The 20,205-nt window shown below is 40.1% G+C and overlaps 1 protein-coding gene across 14 annotated transcripts in view; it reads right to left on the bottom strand.

Moving 5' to 3' along the window:
• Positions 1–20,205, bottom strand: part of FGGY (FGGY carbohydrate kinase domain containing) — a 135,435-nt gene that overhangs the window by 67,381 nt on the left and 47,849 nt on the right. For 9 of the 14 annotated variants that reach the window (XR_010366598.1, XM_064429017.1, XM_064429014.1 and 6 more), the window contains 3 exons: positions 19,922–20,037; positions 7,675–7,803; positions 3,580–3,683 (listed from right to left, as the gene is read on the bottom strand). Coding sequence is in view for 13 of the 14 variants with exons in the window: in XM_064429017.1 (XP_064285087.1) it covers positions 3,580–3,683; positions 7,675–7,803; positions 19,922–20,037 (349 nt within the window). In the remaining variant the exon portion in view is untranslated. Of the gene's footprint in view, positions 1–3,579; positions 3,684–3,948; positions 5,604–5,758; positions 7,639–7,674; positions 7,804–9,403; positions 9,409–19,921; positions 20,038–20,205 lie in introns of those variants that run through there. The other 5 variants (XM_064429027.1, XM_064429021.1, XM_064429026.1 and 2 more) reach the window with 5 other exon arrangements.

Genomic DNA, 20,205 nt, shown 5'->3' with positions numbered 1-20,205 from the left:
AGGGATTTTTAAAACCTTTATAATACCCCATAAAACTCTTAAGACACTGGCAGGAAGACAGGCTTGTAGGGAAACCAACTACCTTATTCCCAGAAGTTAGGGCATGTCTGTTAGACCCACGCAAAGTACAAGTTAGGAATAACAGGCAAGCTCCTGTTTCAGTGCCTCAAACCTGCTGTGATTTTGCTGGGAAAAAACTACTCACACATTTGGTGTAGTCACCATGGCTACATAGGGAAAGGCTCCTAAAGTTCCAAAGCCAAATGTGGGTGCTGGAGCTCAGAGCTCCTGCCTGCAAAGCAGTGGCAGCCCACCCAGGAAAGTCAGGAATACCCTTAGGCACAGAGACCAAATCTGCAGGAATGAATCCCAGCCCCAAAACAATCCTTCACAAGTGAAAGAGCAGCTTATTTGCCATTCCAAATGCAAATTCTACCCATGTCTTTTGCTAGGGCAAAGGAGGCAGCAGAGAATCATGTAAAATGCATAACTGTCCAAAAATATTCAGAAAACCATCTTTTCCTTTCTTTTTCCTCATGGATAATGGATGAGCCCTGAGGAGGCAGTGACTTTCAGCAACCAACAGCTCAGACCTAGGCTGGGGTCAATAACCTAATTATAACAAGCATTTTGCTGCTTTCATAAGCTATTCAACAGAAACATGAAATTCTTTGTGTCCCTCTGATTACCCCAAACTGTCAGTGGTTAATTCCAAAAGCGCATCCTCACTTAAAAATGGTAGTTCCACCACAAATTAAACTATTATAGCCATGAGTAAAATTAGGTTCCACATTTGTACATTCTAAAATATCAAAGGCATGATTAGCAAAGTCTTTTGTTTAAGATCTCTAGAGTCCTGGAGGTAATGAAAACTGGGTCGAGGAGCAGTTTCTCTGAAAGTTTAAAGTAAACGCTGTGTTCAAGTCCTGTGACTCATGGAGTCTAGAGAATGGAACTACTGTACCAACACACAGATACCAAGAGCAGTCCCCCTGCCCTGAGCAGAGGAGGAGGAAGGGGTGGAAAAGAAAGGCATTGCAGATGATTTTGAACAGTTTCCTGTTACGGCCCCTTGAAAGAAACCCAGCCGTACTTTCCCCCTGCTTTCTGTTTGCTGAATTTCTCCTGACAGTTGGCTCCTTCGTTTGCCAGAACCACAACAAAGGACGGCCTTGAGTTTCCACACAGGCCATTTTCTCCCTCTCTCGTCTCTGATCATCTCACAAAGGTATTATTGTTGCTGGCTCACTGGGGCTCAGTGCACCTGAGGCACATCAAAGGCACTTTTTAATGCCCGCCTGACCACACAGGTCTCTCTCCCACTGCATTAAATTAAACTCGATGATTAATCTCTGTAGCCCTCAGGGTCCCTTGGTCCACACGGAGAGAGAAAATATATATTTCTATCAAAACACAAGTATAATATACTTTCATTTTATAGCCCTAATTAAAAAAAGGAACAGCTAATTTTGGCCAAATGCAGCTGCATATAGGTCTCATTAAAACACAAATACAACTGCTCTGTGTGCTCCACGCTCACTTCACACAGCCTGTGCAGGTAATAGATAAAAAAATAGAAAACCAAAATCCTTTCACAGATTAGATCCAGAGAAGTTTAGAATTTACTTATTGTCTGCTGGCTAGAGATTGTTATACCCCTCCCTGTGCAGATGGGTGAAAGCAGGCAGTTAAGGAAATGATTATAAAATGCTGAGTAGGTAGATTTAAGCAAAAATCTACTTAAATCTAGCAAAAACTGCACAAGCATCTATTCCTGAGTTTGAACTGAAGTGATTAAAAGCCTTAAAAGATTCTGCCTCATGCAGTCTGTGTTCGACTTTGGGGTTGCTTTGATGACAGAGCATCAACATGGATTTTATCACATCCCTTTTGCTACATTAGCATATTTAATGGAGCCACAGCTCTCATGGTTGTGGAGAGTGCACACAAAACGTGTTAATGTTGATGTGCTGTGCTCCAGTTTGGGAAGTCAAACAATCCACTATTGTGAGCTGGGTGTATGTTAGAACTTACCAATGCACAAATATCAACCATTAATAAATAACCACACACATGTCCTCCACTGTTGTGAACTGGGTGTATGTTAGAACTTACCAATGCACAAATATCAACCATTAATAAATAACCACACACATGTCCTCCTCCAGGGCTGGTTGTGCTAAAGGAATGAGCCAAAGCCAGCTGGCCCACTGCCAGCTACCCAACACTGCCCTCAGACCTTTGGGGGAAGCTGCTTGCGAGCTCCTCAGCTTACTGCAGTCCAGTACTATGTCTCTATTAACTCATTTTAACAATTCAAACTAACTCAGCTATATGAAACAGGTTAGGAAGAGTTCACTCAAACAGCTTCTACTGAAAGGGCAGAAACCTCCATCAGAAAACCAGGAAACAATGGAAGCAGTGGCAGGGCTTGAAGGGTGACTTCTTCCCCCAGGGTGCCCCACCTGCCCTATGACAGACAGACAGGTACCAGTGGAATTTTTCAAAGACAGAGCAAGCCAAGAGTGATGGAGTTTGAAGCTTGAAACTTTTGTTTAGGAAGGAACCAAAACATATTCCAGTTGGTCTAGGGGATTTAAGCTTAATGCTCTGCTTCACAATAGTGGGATTATTCACGTCCTTAAATTCAATCACGTGCTAAAATACTTTGCTGAACGACAATCCACGTGACAAGATCACCATTTATTCATGCTCAAGATCACCATGGATTCATGCTGTTACTACAGAGACAACTTAATCTATTGTTAAGCCTGATGTTTTATTATCAGCCTCCTTTCTTTTTCTCTCCTGGAGCTTTCTCCATGAAGCATGTAATTCCTCTCCAACTCCTCTAGCACTCCCAGTGCCATTTGCTCCTTTTTGGAAAAATCCAAGTTCTAATCATTCTAAATTTAAGACCAAAATGAGTTTTAAATAAAAAATGTGGCAGAAAAGGGTACTTATCTAAATGGAATGCTCTCAGACTCATACATTTTAAAACAGTATAAATTTCAAAAGCAGACACTAAATTTTAATTGCAATCTCAGAGAAAGCTTTTGTATTAATTCACCGAGAAAAATTAGCAAAGTGAAAACTGCTTATTGGGGGGTTTTCTTTCTTTTTAGTCATGATCTGTCTCATAATTCTACACACCATGGCAATTTTCAGAGGGAGAAGGATTTATATTGATTAAGGGAAGAGGTGGGGGACCAGGGCTGTGACTGAAGATGGGCACTCCTTCTCCAAAGACACTCTTCTGTAACACATTAGTGATAGGCTTGTCATAGATAACTCAGGCTCAGGCTTTGGCTCAGATTTCAGGCTGCTCTTTAAACCACTCCGGCATTGTGGTTTTTACTTTCCATGTCATTTTTCAGTATTGATTTCTACTACTATTAAAGTTCTTGCTTAATAGCAAATGCACGGTAATTTATAATTAATATCCAAAGGTAAAGATAGAGTTACCAGAAAAAAAATTCAAGGAAAAAAGAACGGGGTGAGAAGGACAAAGGTCAATTTTCCCTTCAAAAACATAAGTTAGTAAATTCTGCACAAATTAGGATGACACATACAACCTACCCCCATGTGGCACGAAGATGTTCCACAGATCATAGCGACTCGGGATGTAATGGGCTGGTTCTCACATGGAAGGTTGTGTCCTTTCACATCTGCTCCAATTACTCCTATTAAAGTAAAATTAAAATTTCCTTGTTAAAGAAGAACAAGCCACCCTGCACCAAACAGACCTTTTCTGCACTCAAATAATTGCTGAGTATCTCACACCACTACCATAAATTAAGAAAGTCCACTTAGCCAACAAAGGAAATAATTTTATCCATCAGATTGAAGTATTTATTCCAAATATAAGGACCTAAGATGATTACTTCTAAATGCATGCCTATCATCATGATTTTTAAGTGTTATTTTACCTAGAAAGTGTTATTTTACCTGACATTTATTCTCTTAGGTAGCTCACTGGCATGCAGAATAAAAGTGCCCTGCTGTACTGGCAGGCTGCAGATGTGTTTATTTGTTCACAGTTTATCAAGAACATCCTGGATGATGTGTTGTATCAGGGGATGAGTTGGAGAAAGGGGTAACTTGACAGGAGACTGGAAGGCTGCCAGCTTTATTGTCTTCACTGCTGCTGCTGTTCTGTCCATGTCAGAACCATCTAAAGGCAGATTTTTCCTCCCCTTCGAGGAACTGAGCTTGGCTCTGTGGAGAACAGAGTCAGCACCACTCAGCCTGCAGCAGAAAATACACCCAGGAGATGCCAGGCAGAACTACAGCTGAGCCTCAGAACACATCCCATCCTGCTTGAGTCACTTCAGGGGAGGCTACAGAGGCAATCTGCCCTCTCCTCCTCCTCCTCCTCTCCCAGGCTGCATCCTGGCACCACATTGTGCTGCACTCAGCAAAATGCAGCAGCCAACAAGTAACATTTTTACACTGGACTTTTCTTTTCTTAAACATTGCTTTTCAGCTGGCAAGCTGGTCACCAGACTGTGAATTTTCATCTGCAAAGCTCAATTTGGAGACCAGCATGTCAATACTGATTAAAAAAATCCCCTTCATCTGCCTGTAGAAGGATCAGGAAAACATTTGCTGGATGTTGTGAAAGATGCTAAGTGCTAGGGCTGGTTCCTATCCTACATTTCATTAACACCCCCTTGTTTAGATCATCACTGCAATGCTCTGTTATCAAATCAGATTTGGGATTTGTCTTACTGGGATCACCATGGTTATCCTGGTATTACCATGGTTGGAAGTCATCAAAATCATCAGAAAATTCAGGGCTAAAATTTTGAAGTCTTAAAAAATCCATCCTCGTGTAACTATGAAGTGGCACAGCTGTCCTAAAGAGACCTAGGAACAACAAAAAGCTAAAAGTAAGGCTTCGACATCATGTTTTATTTTTTCACTGCTCCAACATAATGAATGCATATTAGGAATTTTGGATAGGGTTGTCTACAAGGCAAATTCCTGTACTAAGCAAGACCGTATTAAAATTTCTTGAGTTAAAAATACTGTTCACACTTGAGAGGGAAGAAATCTATTAAACTAAACAGTCAGCATATGCTGCAAATGTATTTTCATAAACAATATAAAACTGAAAAGATCTTTTTAATTGCTAAGAAAATATGCATTCTGCAAAACAGGAATTATGGCTCTTTTCGGAATTTTAGTCAGTGGCTTCACCAGTGTTTAGAATTGTTAGAGTCTTCTTATTTGTGATTAATAAAAGTCAGACAGCAATTAAGTCTGGAATATAGGCAAAAAGTTATATAATTGCAGTTATAAGTCACTTTCACCTTTAGCTTAGATGGAATTTTTCATAGTCTGAGGCAGATTCAAAAGCAGAGGCTGAGAACAAGAAGCCTATGCACCACACAGAACAGAGGAGAGCTTTTTAGGAAAGCAAGCAGTGCTTAGCAATGTGTACTTCTGGATCTCTTCCACAGTGACATGGTATTTTAGACACTGCACCATAAATCATCTACTTTTGTTGAAACAATGCTGATGCCTTTTGAAAAGGTGCAATGTAAACAGCATTTTTATGAGGCCAGCCTCACAAGCCTGGCCTGCCATCCTCACAGTTTTATCTGTACACTCTCTGGAATTAGTACAGTAGGTCAAAATGCCAGATATAACTGCTTGGCTCTTAGATCCTCACTCTTCCATAAGAGGTATCAGATGGACTGATCCAGGAGTCACACATGACCTCCTCAAACACACACACTAAACAGTTCTTTACCTTATTGTACTCAGAGCTTTGAAGCCTTCATAAACTTCAGGAACCTGCTCAGCCAAACCACACTTCACATCTAGCCAAAAGCAGATCTGAGCTGCATCAAAAGTTATCAACACTGCAAACAAGATGTCCATCACATCATTCTGGCTTAGCCTGCAGGATATTTTCTTTACAGATATCTACACTCTTTGACTCTCCTTTTGTTCCTGCTGTCATTTTTGCTATCAAATCCTTTCATTTTTGCTATCAAATCTTTTCATTTTTGCTATCAAATCCTTTCATTTTTGCTGTCCTTTCTACTAAGTTTCCTCACCATTTCCAATACATTTATTACCCTTTCCAGATTCAAGAATTATGAGTTCCATTGTAAATGCTCCTCTTGTCCCAGAGTGCACTGAGCTACGGTGGGATTATCATGCAGGTTTTCCCACTATCTTCCTGACTCTTCCCTCTGTAATGCCCCCCTCTCCCTAACAACAACCTGTGTGCTGCTTTTCTCCTCCTGGCAGTCATTCCAGGAGTCTGCTGGTGTTTGTGGTGCCATCTGGGAAAACATATTCAGATTAGCAGACTGTCTCTATCCACTGCAGCCCCTTACCGAGGGATGCCAGTAGCTGAGTGTTTCTACTGTCAGAGTTTCTTTACACAACTCTGTATCAAGGAACAGACAGTTGCTCTCTGTTCATTTCAAAATTGTATTGAGTGATTTCAGCACATGAAAAAATGGGAAAACTTTTTGTGCTCTGGATCCATAATGATGCAAATTAAACAAGGACATTCCACTGCCATTTTCACATGCTCTGTGAGTTTTGCAGCAAGTTCATTCTTTCAGGTCAGATTATTACTCTGTTCTTTTCCAATAACATAGAACTGCCAAGGCACACAGTTTTGAACACGTTTTTATGCAATTAGGATACTGACAGATATTTTTAAGTCAGTCACAACACACCTACAAATATGACACTGAAGCTCAGTCTTCCTTTTTGCAGACAGATCTACATCTAATCCTTTCCAGGTAGCAAGAAAAGCAATCTCCGTGATTATTCAACCTCACCAAAAGCAAAGTAAAGGGATTTAAACACTAAAAAAGTTCCCAGCCACAGTTTCTAGAAGGACAAATGAAATTTAAAACAGCACAAAACATTTGAAACAAAACTGGTAGTTTAACACCTAATCACATTTCAGTTAGATCTAGTAAAAAATCCTGTGATGAGCAATAGATTTTCATTAAAGAGTACTGTTTCAATAACACTGAAACTTCCTGAGGTAAGACTGTTTTCTAAACCAGCAAACTGAAAAACCCTCAATTTCCTGCTGAGAAAGTTGCACTGAATCTCTTTCTTATTGACAGTATTTGGACAAGGCCAAACAGCATAGTAAGAAAATGAACTTGTTTGGCCTCATCAAATGTATTTCAGAAAAAAAGGAACCAGGCCTGAACATAAGACTATTGTGCTGGAAAAGAAAAAAAGTCAAAGCACCAGACCTTAAAGCTTTGAATCATTAATCACTTCTAATGCTAATAAGAAACCTAACTATGAACAAGCATCAAACATGAGGCTCCTCCCTCAGAATGGTTGTTTGTGTTTTTTTCTTGCCTATCCCCAAAGCTTTAAGCAACACAAGATGCAAACTCTCAGCATGTTGGCATTCCAACACCACGGTGTTTCAGTCAAAAGCAGAACTAGCAGAAATTAACAAACAATTTGCAAATCCAGCTGAAAAGACATATAACAGTGATATATCCTCTTTCTAGAAACAGATTTGCAGTGCTGGTAGTTATTGTGATGATTTGGGGTAGTTTTTAAGAATACCATCAAAGCAAATGGCTGGATAAAAACAGTCTGTGACAAAAATGGCTTTCTGAAATTAATTCAGCAATTCCTGTCTCCAAGAGCAGTGAATCCATGAGTGAGTACCTAGTCCTCCAGCATGTGCATCAATGAGAGATGCTGCCACTGCAATCCCTTCGGGGAGCCCGAGATCTTGCGCAGCGTCCCGAGTCAGACCTTTCCCAACAGCCTCTCCAGGAGACAGGACGTGGTTTCCTGGGCAGACACAAGACAAACCAAACACCTGTCAATTTACTAAACAGAAAAACAAACGTGTGTGTTATTGCAAGAGCTCCCTTCCTCCCCCTCCAGTGAAGCCTCGTATCTATAAAAGAAAGAAGTGCATCACAGAGCTCTGTGTGATGGAGCATCTTTCATTATCTGTCTGCAGATTAAACACAACTGTGCCAGATCAGGCCATCCCATGGCAATTTAGGAGTTCAAAAGCATTCAATATCCTATCTAGCCACAGAGAAAGATTGCACCACAAGCAATTAAATTCTGCTTGGCATCTCTCCAGGAGATATGAAATGCAGAAATGCCAGGTTCTTGTGGAAGGTGCTGCCTGCAGGCATTCTCTGGGCATGGAAGGAGATTCAGCTCAGTCTGTGCTCACAAATGAACACTGCACCTGTTGCACAAGGAATGCACAAGGAACTGGCCAATTTTTTCTTTCCATTTCCATCCTATCCAGCAGTTCTGCTAGGAATAAAGTGGCTATAGCAACAGAAACTCTGAAAAAGAAACTGGCTTAAACAGCAAATTCCTCCAGTTGCAGCTGTATTTCCTCATGGACTTAAATAATCCCTTTCTGAGCCTTCTCTGGCCTGTGCAGAAGGAAGAAGACAAGAACACAACCCTGCCCTGTCCCAGGGAGCCCAGGGGCAGGTCCTGCCACAACACACACCCAATTTTGTCTGAGCTCAGAAGAACAAATCTAGATTCTTTCAAGTACCAGAATTTAGGGACACCCCCAAGAGCCTCCTCTCAGCCTCCCACAGCTGGAGCAGTGAGACAGCTCCTGGGACTGCACACACTTCCATTTTTATGCAAAGGTTTGGGGGTGAGAAGCAGAAAGCTCAGTGGGAGTTCCTGCTGACCTCCCTGCTTTTAGTACCTACCTGGAGTGTTTACTAAATTCAACAAATCTGGGAAGAGTTGGCAAAACTCTTTAAAATAACACAAGACTATTTTCATAGTCAATTTTATTGAGAATGTTACACCTGAAGCATGTTCTGATAGGTAGAAAGGACATAAAACATCCTCCACAATAGACATTAATAAGAGGAATAGCATATCATAAAGTATCAGGAATACACTAATTCCCATGAGCATAAACTTCTAGAAATGCAGTAATACAACCTTACTGTTTGAAGAAAAGGTTATGATATTAAATTCACAGGTATTCAATTCTAGATATCAATTAGATCTTTGCTGTAAATTATCTTCGTTCTTCATTTTTAAAAGTTACATTCTCCTTCTGCCCACTTCCTGATGGATGCAGTGTATGGAGCATTTTGGGATCAGCACACACAACTTTACAGTTGTTAATTTCTCCGAGAGTTTCTGTTCTATTGACAGCCACACATCACTGCCACTGAAATTCCAGGCTGAACCTCACACTGGAAATTTAAAACAAGTCTGTGCAGCCAAAACAGTTGCACTTGACAGCAGATTTATATTCAATAGTGGGGCTGGTAAGCAAACCTCATCATTAAGCTTTATACAGAAGGACATGAGGACATCAAGTCATCTCCTTGCAGGGAAAAAAAAAAAATCTGTATTTTATTACTTCTGCATTTTACTAGTTACTTACTGTAAAGTCAAAACATTGTCCTGTCCTGGCCTTTCCAAGAAATGTATCTTTTGTATTTTCCCCCAGTAAGCTGGAGTGCAGGATGCTCCTCTTTAAGAGATTTTTGTATTAACATTTCAGGCTTTTTAAAGACATTGGAGCAAAATACCAAAGCTGTCTGCTTCTCCTGACATTCAAAGACCCTGCAGGTGGAAGGAAGTTCAAAAGAGTTCATGCAGCTAAACCCACATCTTCTTCTTCAGAATCAATTGCCTGACCTGAAAGCATAACCATGGTGTATATACAGCATGAAATGAAATTAATCTGAAATAAAACCTCTTTCCAGGCATGCCATTCCATGGTTGGCTAGTTTATATCAGTCATGCCAGTCAAACACTTGAATGTGTAATTATTATGTAGCTATACTCAATTTGAGAGATCAGAGCTACTATCAGACAAAATCTTTTCCTACCAGGTTCTCAATTACTGTATTTCTAGTTAATAACCACTAAGGGAACAATTTTAGAGATAAAGATAATCCTCTCCTCTACAGCAGCACAAGATAATGACTTTATAATTCCTTTGGTACTGGTTATTTGTCGGAATGACCAGCAGCAATGGGCATAAAGTGTGTGTGAGGGGCTTCTCACTCTGCCCCTCTCCTTCACCCTCCCAGCTCTACAGGGCAAGGAAAGCTCTGCCAGGCCCACAAGAAATGTTCCCAAGGAGCTTTCTGAAAGGAAGGAGCAGGCTCTGCTTGGGCACTCCTTCTGTCATGAGGAATTTGCCTCCTCACCTATACAAGTGTAAGTCAGTGTGGAATGGACTCTCTGAGCCTTCACTCAACCACATGGGCTCAGACCTGGGAAGGGAATTATCATTCTCATAATGATAATTGTGAGATAACACTTCAATCTTCACCAAAAAGCTAGAAAACTCAGCTAAGCATCAGCACGCTTAGAATCTATAAGTATAAAGCTATTAAATGATAAAATAAGGAAACACAAATAGCAACCAATAAGGAGACACAATTAAAAGTGAAGTTTTTGACACAGACTGTATTCCAGTACTAGACTGGGAGAGAGCAGATTCTCCCTTGAGCAAAACACAGCAGCTTTAGAAGCCCAGGGGCAGCTACTCTGAACACAAAGGTATTCTACAGCTACACACCAGCAATTCAGCAGCAGGTGCTGCCACCCTTAAATCCGACCTGTCAGGGGGAAAGAACTCGTGGGAGGGGAGGCAGGGAGGGAGGGAGGCAGGGAGAGCTGCCTGCACACAGGCACGCAGTGAGAGCAGGAGAAGCACTGCATAAAGGAGGCACTGAAAGGCCTGAGACTCCTCAAGGCTCCTGCCAAAATAAATGTATCGAGTCTTTTGTTGACAGTAGTCTCCTGTGCAAGTCATTTACCTTTGCTATAATGACTTCCAAAATTAGAGCTAACCAAACAAACCCATAATGGCTGAAGCTGGAGGACTTTCTGTTTCACATTGGTGCAGCTGTTTCACTAATGCAGTGCCTTAATCCACAACCTTTCATTTGGGACGAGACAGGCTATTTCCAGCTATTTTTTCCCCCATAAAGCAGCCAGTTTACAAAAGGAAAAAACTGTCTGAATCTCTTCCTTCTCTTTTATCCTTTTTCGAAGACTGATGTTAGAGTTTGCTGTGATCAAGCTTTGTTTAAAGAATTAATGTGCTACCAAAGACCCTCTACCCTTTTAGGTGCTTCCCACAGGAACCAGCTATTTACCAGCCACAACACACCAGGCAGATAATGTATCTTCAGTCAACTTTAGTGATCCAAATTCACTGTATTGGCTCACTAATATTTAACAGAATGAGGTACTTCAGGATGTAGCCCCTTTTCAAACAAAAGCTGAGAGCAGCCAGGGTGCAGCTGACTCAAGCACAGCTTTTTATCTATCTCGCTGAACAGGGCTGCACTTCGTATATTTGGCTGTATAAGTGCACAAAAATATGAAAGGAAGAAAATTCAAAGGAGATGTCCTCTCACTGAGACCCAAACAAACCTGAATTTGGATATAACAATCCCCTGCTGAAATCCCAGCAGCCTCAGAAACACAACCCAAGGGTACATCCCGTCCCCATTTCACAGCCCCACCCAAACTGAACAATTAAACTGCTTTCTGATTTAAAGGACAATACAGAAAACAGATATCCTGTTAAATAAGTGATAGAGAACTGAAGAAGTTATCTCGTTAAACAAAACAGTGCTGAATAGGCATCAAAGAAAACAGGACCTGAGTATAAAAAAGCACTGTCCATCCAAATGCAATAAGAAATATAAGGGATTTTCCCCCTTCATGTTCATTACAAAGCATGCAGATAATCTCCACTTTTTGTGTTTCATAATAATTCTCACAATGCCAAAATCTAGGCTATGTAAGGCATCTCAATAAATAATATACGTTGTCCCAACCCTATCTCACACACAACACATTATCAAATATCCCTCTCAATTACAGACAATACTCACATTTAACTGAGATATGTATGGCTGACTTTTCTACAATTTTTACCCCAAAAAATTTGGCTGAGTAGCCAAAACAACACTAAGATGAGAAGGAAGCAGAATAATGATGCTGACTGCGAAGTTACAATACTATTTTTTCCTTAGGACTGAACGCATGGTGGTTAAAAGATATTAAGAACAGTGAGATTTGGGGCTTTTTAACCTCCAAATAACCTCCATAAAACTTCCTTGTCAGCTGTTAAAGACTTCAGAATTTTCATTGAGGAAAACCAAAACAAATTGTGATATTATACGCCAGCTTATTTAAAAGTGAGGAAAACGGTTAAACAAAATCACTTTGGCTTCCTTTGGTTCAAAATTCATCTCTGTCTACACGAGCTGCCACAGTAGCTTGAGGCAAATCTAATTTGGGGCCTTTCCATCCCACTCTCCCAGAGAGCCTTTGGCTGAACTACATCTCGACTACCTAATGTGTAAATACTTCAGGCAGATGTATTAGGCTGCTAAACTCTGGCAAAATCAAATCAGGAAGATCCTGGTTCATGAAGCTGAGCAGCAAATTGGTCAGCAAACCAGAGGTGCCTCCTTCAACAAAGGCTGCTTTGGCCCAAGGAATGGGAGCTACTCCATGTATAAATTAGAAGCTTTCCTGGTGAAAGGTCAAAAGGAAAAAGAAATTCTGCATCATTGGATCAACAGGCACATTATGATGGCTGGGACTGAGTTTTCTTTGCTGGACTGCAGTGAAACAGTGCAGAATCAATGTGTCCTGCTATGTGTGGTTCACTGCTCACTGCTGAGCTGTATCTGGGTATAAAACACAGAGATTTGATGTCTTACTAAAGGTATGGAATGCAGTAACTTGATGTCTTACTAAGTAATTAGAGAGAATGCATTTACATCCAAATTCAGCTACCTGAGTTCATGTTTTCACTTGCAAACAATAATTTCCTAGGCTGGTAATTGACATTTCTCTCTGTCTTTACAGCACAGTATTCCTCAGAGTCTCTCCAGATACAAAAATCCATACAGATGGCAGGACTATTGCTCTCCTTTCAGAGAAGACATTGCTAAGACTGTAAAGGCAATTTAGCTTGTATTAATCACAGATTATTACCTAACAGTTTGGGGTTTTTTTTTACTGGATGTTTTTTAACAACTCACAGGATAGGAACTCCTCTTAGAATAACAAATTATCCCTTTTTCTGAGCTGAAATAAATGCCAGACCAAAAATAATCTCATCAGTTACTGAAAGGACACTTTTAAATCTTTCAGCCAAGCTTATTCCCCACCACGTTCACACAGTATCCAGTTTTAATATCCCTGAGAAGATACTGATGCACTGTAAAAAAGGAGTTCAGAAATGAGCCAGAAAAACAATTACAAGGGTTGAGAAGTATGACAGTTCACCCAACAGTTTTGGGGGGAAACCTCAGTGTTTTCCTTGATCATAGGAAATTTGAGTCTGTGCAGGTCAAGCGTGGCCCTACGGTCTGCCAGGCAGGAGTAGGAAGTTAAATCAGATGAAAAATCAAGTGTTCTTTAATTAATTCATTAATTTTGAGACATGACAGCAACTAACAATCAACAACCTTTCAGTCTGAAGTGGGCTCTCCATCACAGGAAATTATAAAATCAAGATTGGTTCTAAGATATACTTTAAACTACTTAAACATTAATTTTAAGGAGTCCAACAGCGTCTGACTTGAAGGAAGTTAGCCAATTGTTTGAAATAGTCCTTCTGATTTTGTGAATCCTGACTCATAAAGCAGAGAGCACTGTTTTAAAAGTTATCTCAACAGGAGGCTGAAGCCAAAAAAAAAAAAAGATTAATAACAAATTGAGACCAGGGAGAGGAAGAGTCAGGTAAAAAGAAGGAATGAATGACCCAGAACTATTCTGAGAATTGTCTCTTTTTTTCTTTTTTTTTTTTTTTAGAAGAGTATGAAAAATAAGGAAGGAGAAAAACACCTCAGAAATTTACATACTGAACAATTACAATAGGCCCAAGTCTACTCAAAACTTCTATGAAATTTAAAATAACAAATTCAATGAAAAAAGCTCCTAGTTTTCATACTCAAAAGTTCCCAAGTCCCCAGTGTTGCCAGAGTAGAAGCAAATATGATTCCTCAGGCAGGCAGAGTCTGAGACCTGAACTCTATGAGTGGACAGTGGAATATTACTTTATTACTATTTTTTAAAAGACCTAAACTTTTACAAGAGTTTTCTAAGCTATGAGGGATGGAGGGACAGCACACAGTACTCCTCACTTCTTAGAGCAGAGAGGAGGAGAAGTGGAAAGGAACCAGCTGCCAGCAGAACTCAAGCTGACGATATGCAGGGTGAATGATGGTTCCTTTCCTGGTGGAAGAGGAATGGAAAATGTCACCCAGGAAACATCCTGGAGAAACCTGAGCCACCTGAGCTCAGCTCAGCCTGTTCAAGAACAGTTATTGGAAAAAGGAAGAGTATTTCAGACTGGACAGCAAGGAGAAGGCTTGGAGGTGGAGGGAGCAGATTTTATCTATGAGTTTATCAATACCTGATGGGAGGAAGGGAGTAGAGATCAGGGAGAAAGACCCTTCTCAGTGGCCCCCAGTGACACTACAAGTATGACAAGCACAAACTGAAATACAGGAAATTACATTTAAACCAAACTAAAAAAAAGTTTTTATTGGGGAGAAGTGGTCAGGACACTGGAACAGGTTGCAGATTTCAGCATCTCCACCTTTGAAAATACTTAAAACTCAACAGGACACAGCCCTGGGCTAAGTTCAGTAGGTGAGCCTGCTCTGATCATTTCAGGATGGCCCTTCTAATCCCAATTATTCGTGTGATTCACTGATCTCAAGATGGAAAAAGTATAAAATAAAACAGAAATCACAGGAGTGTGGAGCTTTTCTAAGGAAAAGCCCAACTTCTTCCTGCTGAATCATATATTATGAAATAGTGCCTCGAGCTCTCAGGAAGGAGACACCCAAAAACCTCTTTGCACTGTGCCAGTTTCAGCTCCTTTGCAGTTGATACAGCTCTTGGACAGACTGAAATGACAGGAAGCCAGAAAAATGTTAGCATATTTGGAACACTATTCACTTGTAAATTCCATGGATTTTGACAGCATGTAAGTGTAAATATCCTCTGATTCATCCGTTTAATTTTGTTTGAAATAGCAGCGTGTTGTAATTTATTTGGGATAGCAAAAGACCAGGGAAAGAAAGATACAGGCATCCCATACCAGAGAATCTCTTTACTTTTTATTCTCTACCATTTTCAAAGTACAGTGTTTAAAGCTTATTGCTGCAATCCAGCTTTATGAAGTCTTGGCAGCTACAAGCTGAGTCCTGGAATTAAGGAGAGAGTTAAAAATGGGGTTCTAAATTGTTGGGGCCGTACATTAAAGCACAGACAGATTTGAACTGGCAAACTGATGGAAGGCCACTAACCAGAAATGCACATTAGAGTCAGGTCAAAGTCTTCTTAATTGAAAACACAGTGCAAAAATTAAAACAACAACAACAACCAAAACAAAAAACCCAAAAACCAAACAAAACCAAAACAAAATTAAATCAAAAACAAACAAACAAACCAAAAGCAGAAATCCTACTGGAGGAAGACAGGGGCAATTTGTGGAAAATGGAAAACATTCTTCTTGAAGGTGGGAAAGAAGGATGAGGGGGGGGAAGATGCAGAATAGGATTTAAGTAAAGAGATGTATAACGAGCACAGGCTGTTCTTCCTTATGCCACCATCACCCCCAAATCAAAAATGAAAGACTTCTTCCAACTGTACACTAAAGCAAATTAAGCAAAACTTCAGCTACTTCATTGATATCAGTTTGCTGCTCCTGCACAGATGACAGAAGGTGACAAATTGCCCTTTACAAAGCTACAAAACCTGTAAGAATATGTAGAACATATCCTGCAGTACCCACAATGCTCTCTCATACAAAGCCACCATCTTCAACCCAAAAAAGACCTGGTATGAAATATTACCATTCAATTAAAAAATCATTATTTGGTCCCTTAAGTAGGCCCTGAAGTAGAAGGCTGTGGTGAAAATTTATCAAGCATTTTTCTCCAAATGGAATGTACGCTCCAGTACCCTAGGAGCTCTATAGTACATGAAATTTTAAAAGAATTGTTAATGTCTTTCTAGGTTTTATAATACCACAAAGAGATACTCATCATGTGCTTTTACCACAGCAGATAACTGCTAATGCCTCTAGTACACAACACTTTCACAGTGGTTTGAATACAAGTCATCTTCCACTCTCTTGGTGAGCAAATTAACGGGATCAATAAATTTTTCAGTATCTCCAGATAAAGACTCTTTACCTCCACAAGCCTGATCAGTAAATGTACAGAAGGGATCACAAACAACTTGTTATGTGGATTCCCTGAAAGGTTAGTCTGCTCTGAGAAACAGAAAATGTCAAAGGCCTGGGAGTTTTCAGATGTGAACCCACGCCCTGATGTGGGAAAGGTTTGTGGAAGATCCTAAAGGTCAGATGTGAGGGTCACCCTTATCAACAAGGTCATATGTTAAGTTAAACTGAAACCAAGAGGAGTTTACTCCCTGGAACCACAGCACTGATTACAGTAAATGTATTTTTAAAGGGCAAGGAGCTTTAAAAGTGATGCTTAAAAGCGTATTTACCAGAATAAAGAAATAGGTACCTTCAAGAAGTTGTTTTTGGGTAATGTGCATAAGAATTTCCAGTGACATGAAAGTTAAAGATACTTCCAAATGAAAAAAAAATCTATTTGTAGCTATTCATCTTTGGTTCCCTCTGATTGGAAACAGTAATGATTTCAGTAAAGATTGAAAAAAAAACCCAAAACCAACAAAACAAACATAGGTTTTCTTTTGTTACAGTCAGAAAATTTTTCTAATTTTATCTTGTGACATTTTGCTTTGGTTAAAAGAAATGATAATTCAGAGCCTTGTTATCTTTTAGAAGAGATACATGAAAAAAAGGCTATTATCTCTCTTTACAAGGGGAACGTGCAGGCACTAAAATACATCCTTGCCTTTGAGCTAAACAAACCTTGAGCAGACAGACATGAGCTTAGAGTAGCTTGAGAACACAAGAGGAAATTCCACCAGAATTACTTCAGCCCTGTCAGGTTTTTGGTTTTGTTTTCATTTCAAGAGGAGGTTTTGAGCATGTACAACCTCCCCTCACCCTCCTCCTACCTGGGTTATCTGACAAGTTTGAGCTCCTTTATCTGCAGGGCAGCTCAGTGCCCTGCTTCCCATCCTTCCCTGTCAGCCGTGGCAGGCTCTGATGCTCCTCCTGGAGGCACACCCTGTCCAGGGAGGCCTTCCCTTGGGAGAATGGGATGCACTTCCAGCAGCTAAGGCCGTTCCCCTGTGGGCAGCACTGTGTAAACACAGCCTGAGCAGGTTGGTGCAGGTGTGGTGCTGTGGTGGCAGGGATGGTGCCTCACCACCGCTGCTGACACCACGGGATGTGTGGGAAGGAATCTCCCACCACCCAGGACCATTCCAGCTGCAGTTTGCTCAGGGGCTGAGTATCACCTTCCTGGTAGGGGGATCTACTCTGTCCTGATTAATTTAAGGAAAGCTGAGCTGATTCAGAGTGCTCAAGTCCAACATCACCGAACACTTTAAAACAAGCAAAGCCCCAGCTCTCATTGGAACACCATTCCCATTCCCCCACACCCAGGGACACTGGTAAGATTTCAGGGTGGCAGAAAGCAAAGCACTTCCCTGGCACACACCACCATGGAGCAGCTCCTGGGCAGGGTGAAGTGCTTTGCCTTGACTCCTTCTGAAGCTACACCCTTCCAAGAGACTCCAAGAAGGACAGGGCAGGAGAGAAACCCAAAGGAATGGAGTGGTGCCTGTCTGGGTTCCATGCTGGTGCAGCGAGCTCCTCATGCCCTTTGCACAGACACAGGGATGAAGGACACTCTCCTGCTTTCTGTGATGTTATCATACTGCTAATGATAACAAAAACACCTTCCTTTTTAAAAAAGGCAGGGTTAGACAAATGGTCAGGAAAATAAGCTCATATTCTCCCTAAGGACAGGTTTCAGCATTATTATGCAAATAGAAATTGTCTTATGCTGTGGATTCACCTGAGGGAATTGGCCCCAGAATCTGAAATCCAAAGGGTTCCTCAAGGTGAGCACAAGCTTCAAGTTCTGTCCTAAGGTTTGGTGCAGTTTTGGAGGTCAGACTGTGCTTCTCCAACTCCAGCCAAGACCCTCTCAGGGATTCTATGGTACCTTTCTTTAAAAAAATCCCATAGTCTTTTATGGAACTAGACACTTTCCACCAGTAACTCACAAGAAACACTTTTGCCTTGCAAGAAACATATCAATAGAAGATAACTTACTGATTTATTTTGTAAACGTTGTGTTTTAACTAACATGGAAGCCTGATACTGGGAATTGATGGTTTCTCTCCTAATGAATGTTGAGCCATATATAGGCCAGTGTTATGAGGCTCCCATCACAACAAAAGGCCCCTTTTATTAATGGCTACTTTATCATTTAAAACATGCATGTTGTTACTTAAAATGGCAAATTGCTTTGCACTGTCCTTGAAGTGCATTGCATAAATATTGTATTCAAGTCTTAGCTTGCACTTCATAAATAATTTATTTTTAAAATACCCTTCCACGAGACCACCAGCTGGCAAGATCTTCAATTTTCTGGTAAAAACATGTATTTATTGCAAGTCTTATTTTAACTTGTTGAAGATTTGCTAAAAGCCACAAGTGACAGATGTTGTAAGAACTGTATTCAACCCAAAACCTCAGGAAGCTGAAAGCCTCATTCTCCTGGTAGGTTTTGTACCTCTGCATAAGCATTTTCCTTTGCAGGGGAAAAGCTGAAGTCTATTCAAGGAAGCTTTCAAGTACCATTTCTGATAACCCAGAAATGACTGATAACAGATTATGTGATGATCAGAAAAGTTTATAGATTTCATTACATTCTTTTCACTACAATCCTTCCTCCACCATTTCCATTTCATGTTGCTGCATTTAAACTGCTGCACAAACTTGTTCAAAGTGCTCAACATTAAAAAAAAATCAAAGGAAATTTCAGATAATTAACTTTGATGAATGAGCATATTTTAATTCATGTCTGGTAATATTCTTGTTAATGACATGTCTGCTTAGGACATCCATTAAAAGTCCATTAAGTTAACAGGGAAAGTCTAATAAAGTTATCCTGGAAATTTTCTGGTATATTAATGTTATGGACTTTTAATGAATATCTGCTGTAGGAACTGCTATTAGCAAGGCTACTATTCTAATTAAACTTGGGCTCTGAGAGTGAAAAAAAAGTATAAAGATAACAACAAGCATAAGCAGCACTTTTTTTTAAAATGACTATAAAGGAGATGGGTACAGGTCACAAATCACACCATCAGTAATGACTAAAATATTACTATATTGTAGCTTTTTTTGTAGCCTGCCATCCAATATACCCCCTATCAACTGTGTCCTTCATGTCACCAGCTGCTGGGGCTCCTTTTTACTCCTCTATTGTTGAGACTGAGCAGTACAGAAAGGCCTTCCAGGGTAGGAGATAAAAAATTTAAACACAGTTTCTCACAACAATGCAAAATAAAAAATGCACTTAGGAAATCTGTTCCCTATGAGCATCTCAGCAACCCATTTGAAGCTGCTGACATTCATGATAATACAGCAAAATATCTTTTTATATGTATATATCTTTTATTCATAGAATCAGAGTATGGGTTGGGTTGGGAGGGACCTTAAAGCTCATCTCATTCCACCCCCCTGCCATGGGCAGGGACAAGTTCCACTAGACCAGGTTGCTCAAAGATTCATCTCTCTATATATATTTATATCTTTTTTATATATATACATAAACATTTTTATTAATATTAATAAATGTGCATCTTTATTAATAAGATGATCTACGTTTATTAATATAAATATGTCTGTATATTAATTAATATTAATATATATTAATGTGACTCTATATGTATATTTATTAATATGAATATGTATGTACATTAAAACCCAACCCTGATATACCTATTTTTTCATACTTATCCTTCACCAAATCTTCCAAACCAATCATTTTCCAGAAACTGTCATCCCAACCTCTATCTGACGTGTATGTCCACTTGCACACTACTGTACAGAGAGACCTAAAAAAGAGACAATATAGGCACAGAGTTAGGCAAATGAACACGTTTGGGTTCAAACTTGTGACTAGAAACAAGTTCCTGCAAAAGGATCTCTTCTCCACTGGTCAAAAACTCCAGCAGAAGGCTCACATTAAAAGAAAAAAAACCCTGGTTACTGTTTGGAGTGCA

This window comes from Passer domesticus, chromosome 7 (assembly GCF_036417665.1).
Source record: "Passer domesticus isolate bPasDom1 chromosome 7, bPasDom1.hap1, whole genome shotgun sequence".
In the NCBI taxonomy this organism is placed as follows: domain Eukaryota; kingdom Metazoa; phylum Chordata; class Aves; order Passeriformes; family Passeridae; genus Passer; species Passer domesticus.
Note: the sequence above shows the minus strand (reverse complement) of the source record. Positions and strands in the feature narration are given on the sequence as shown.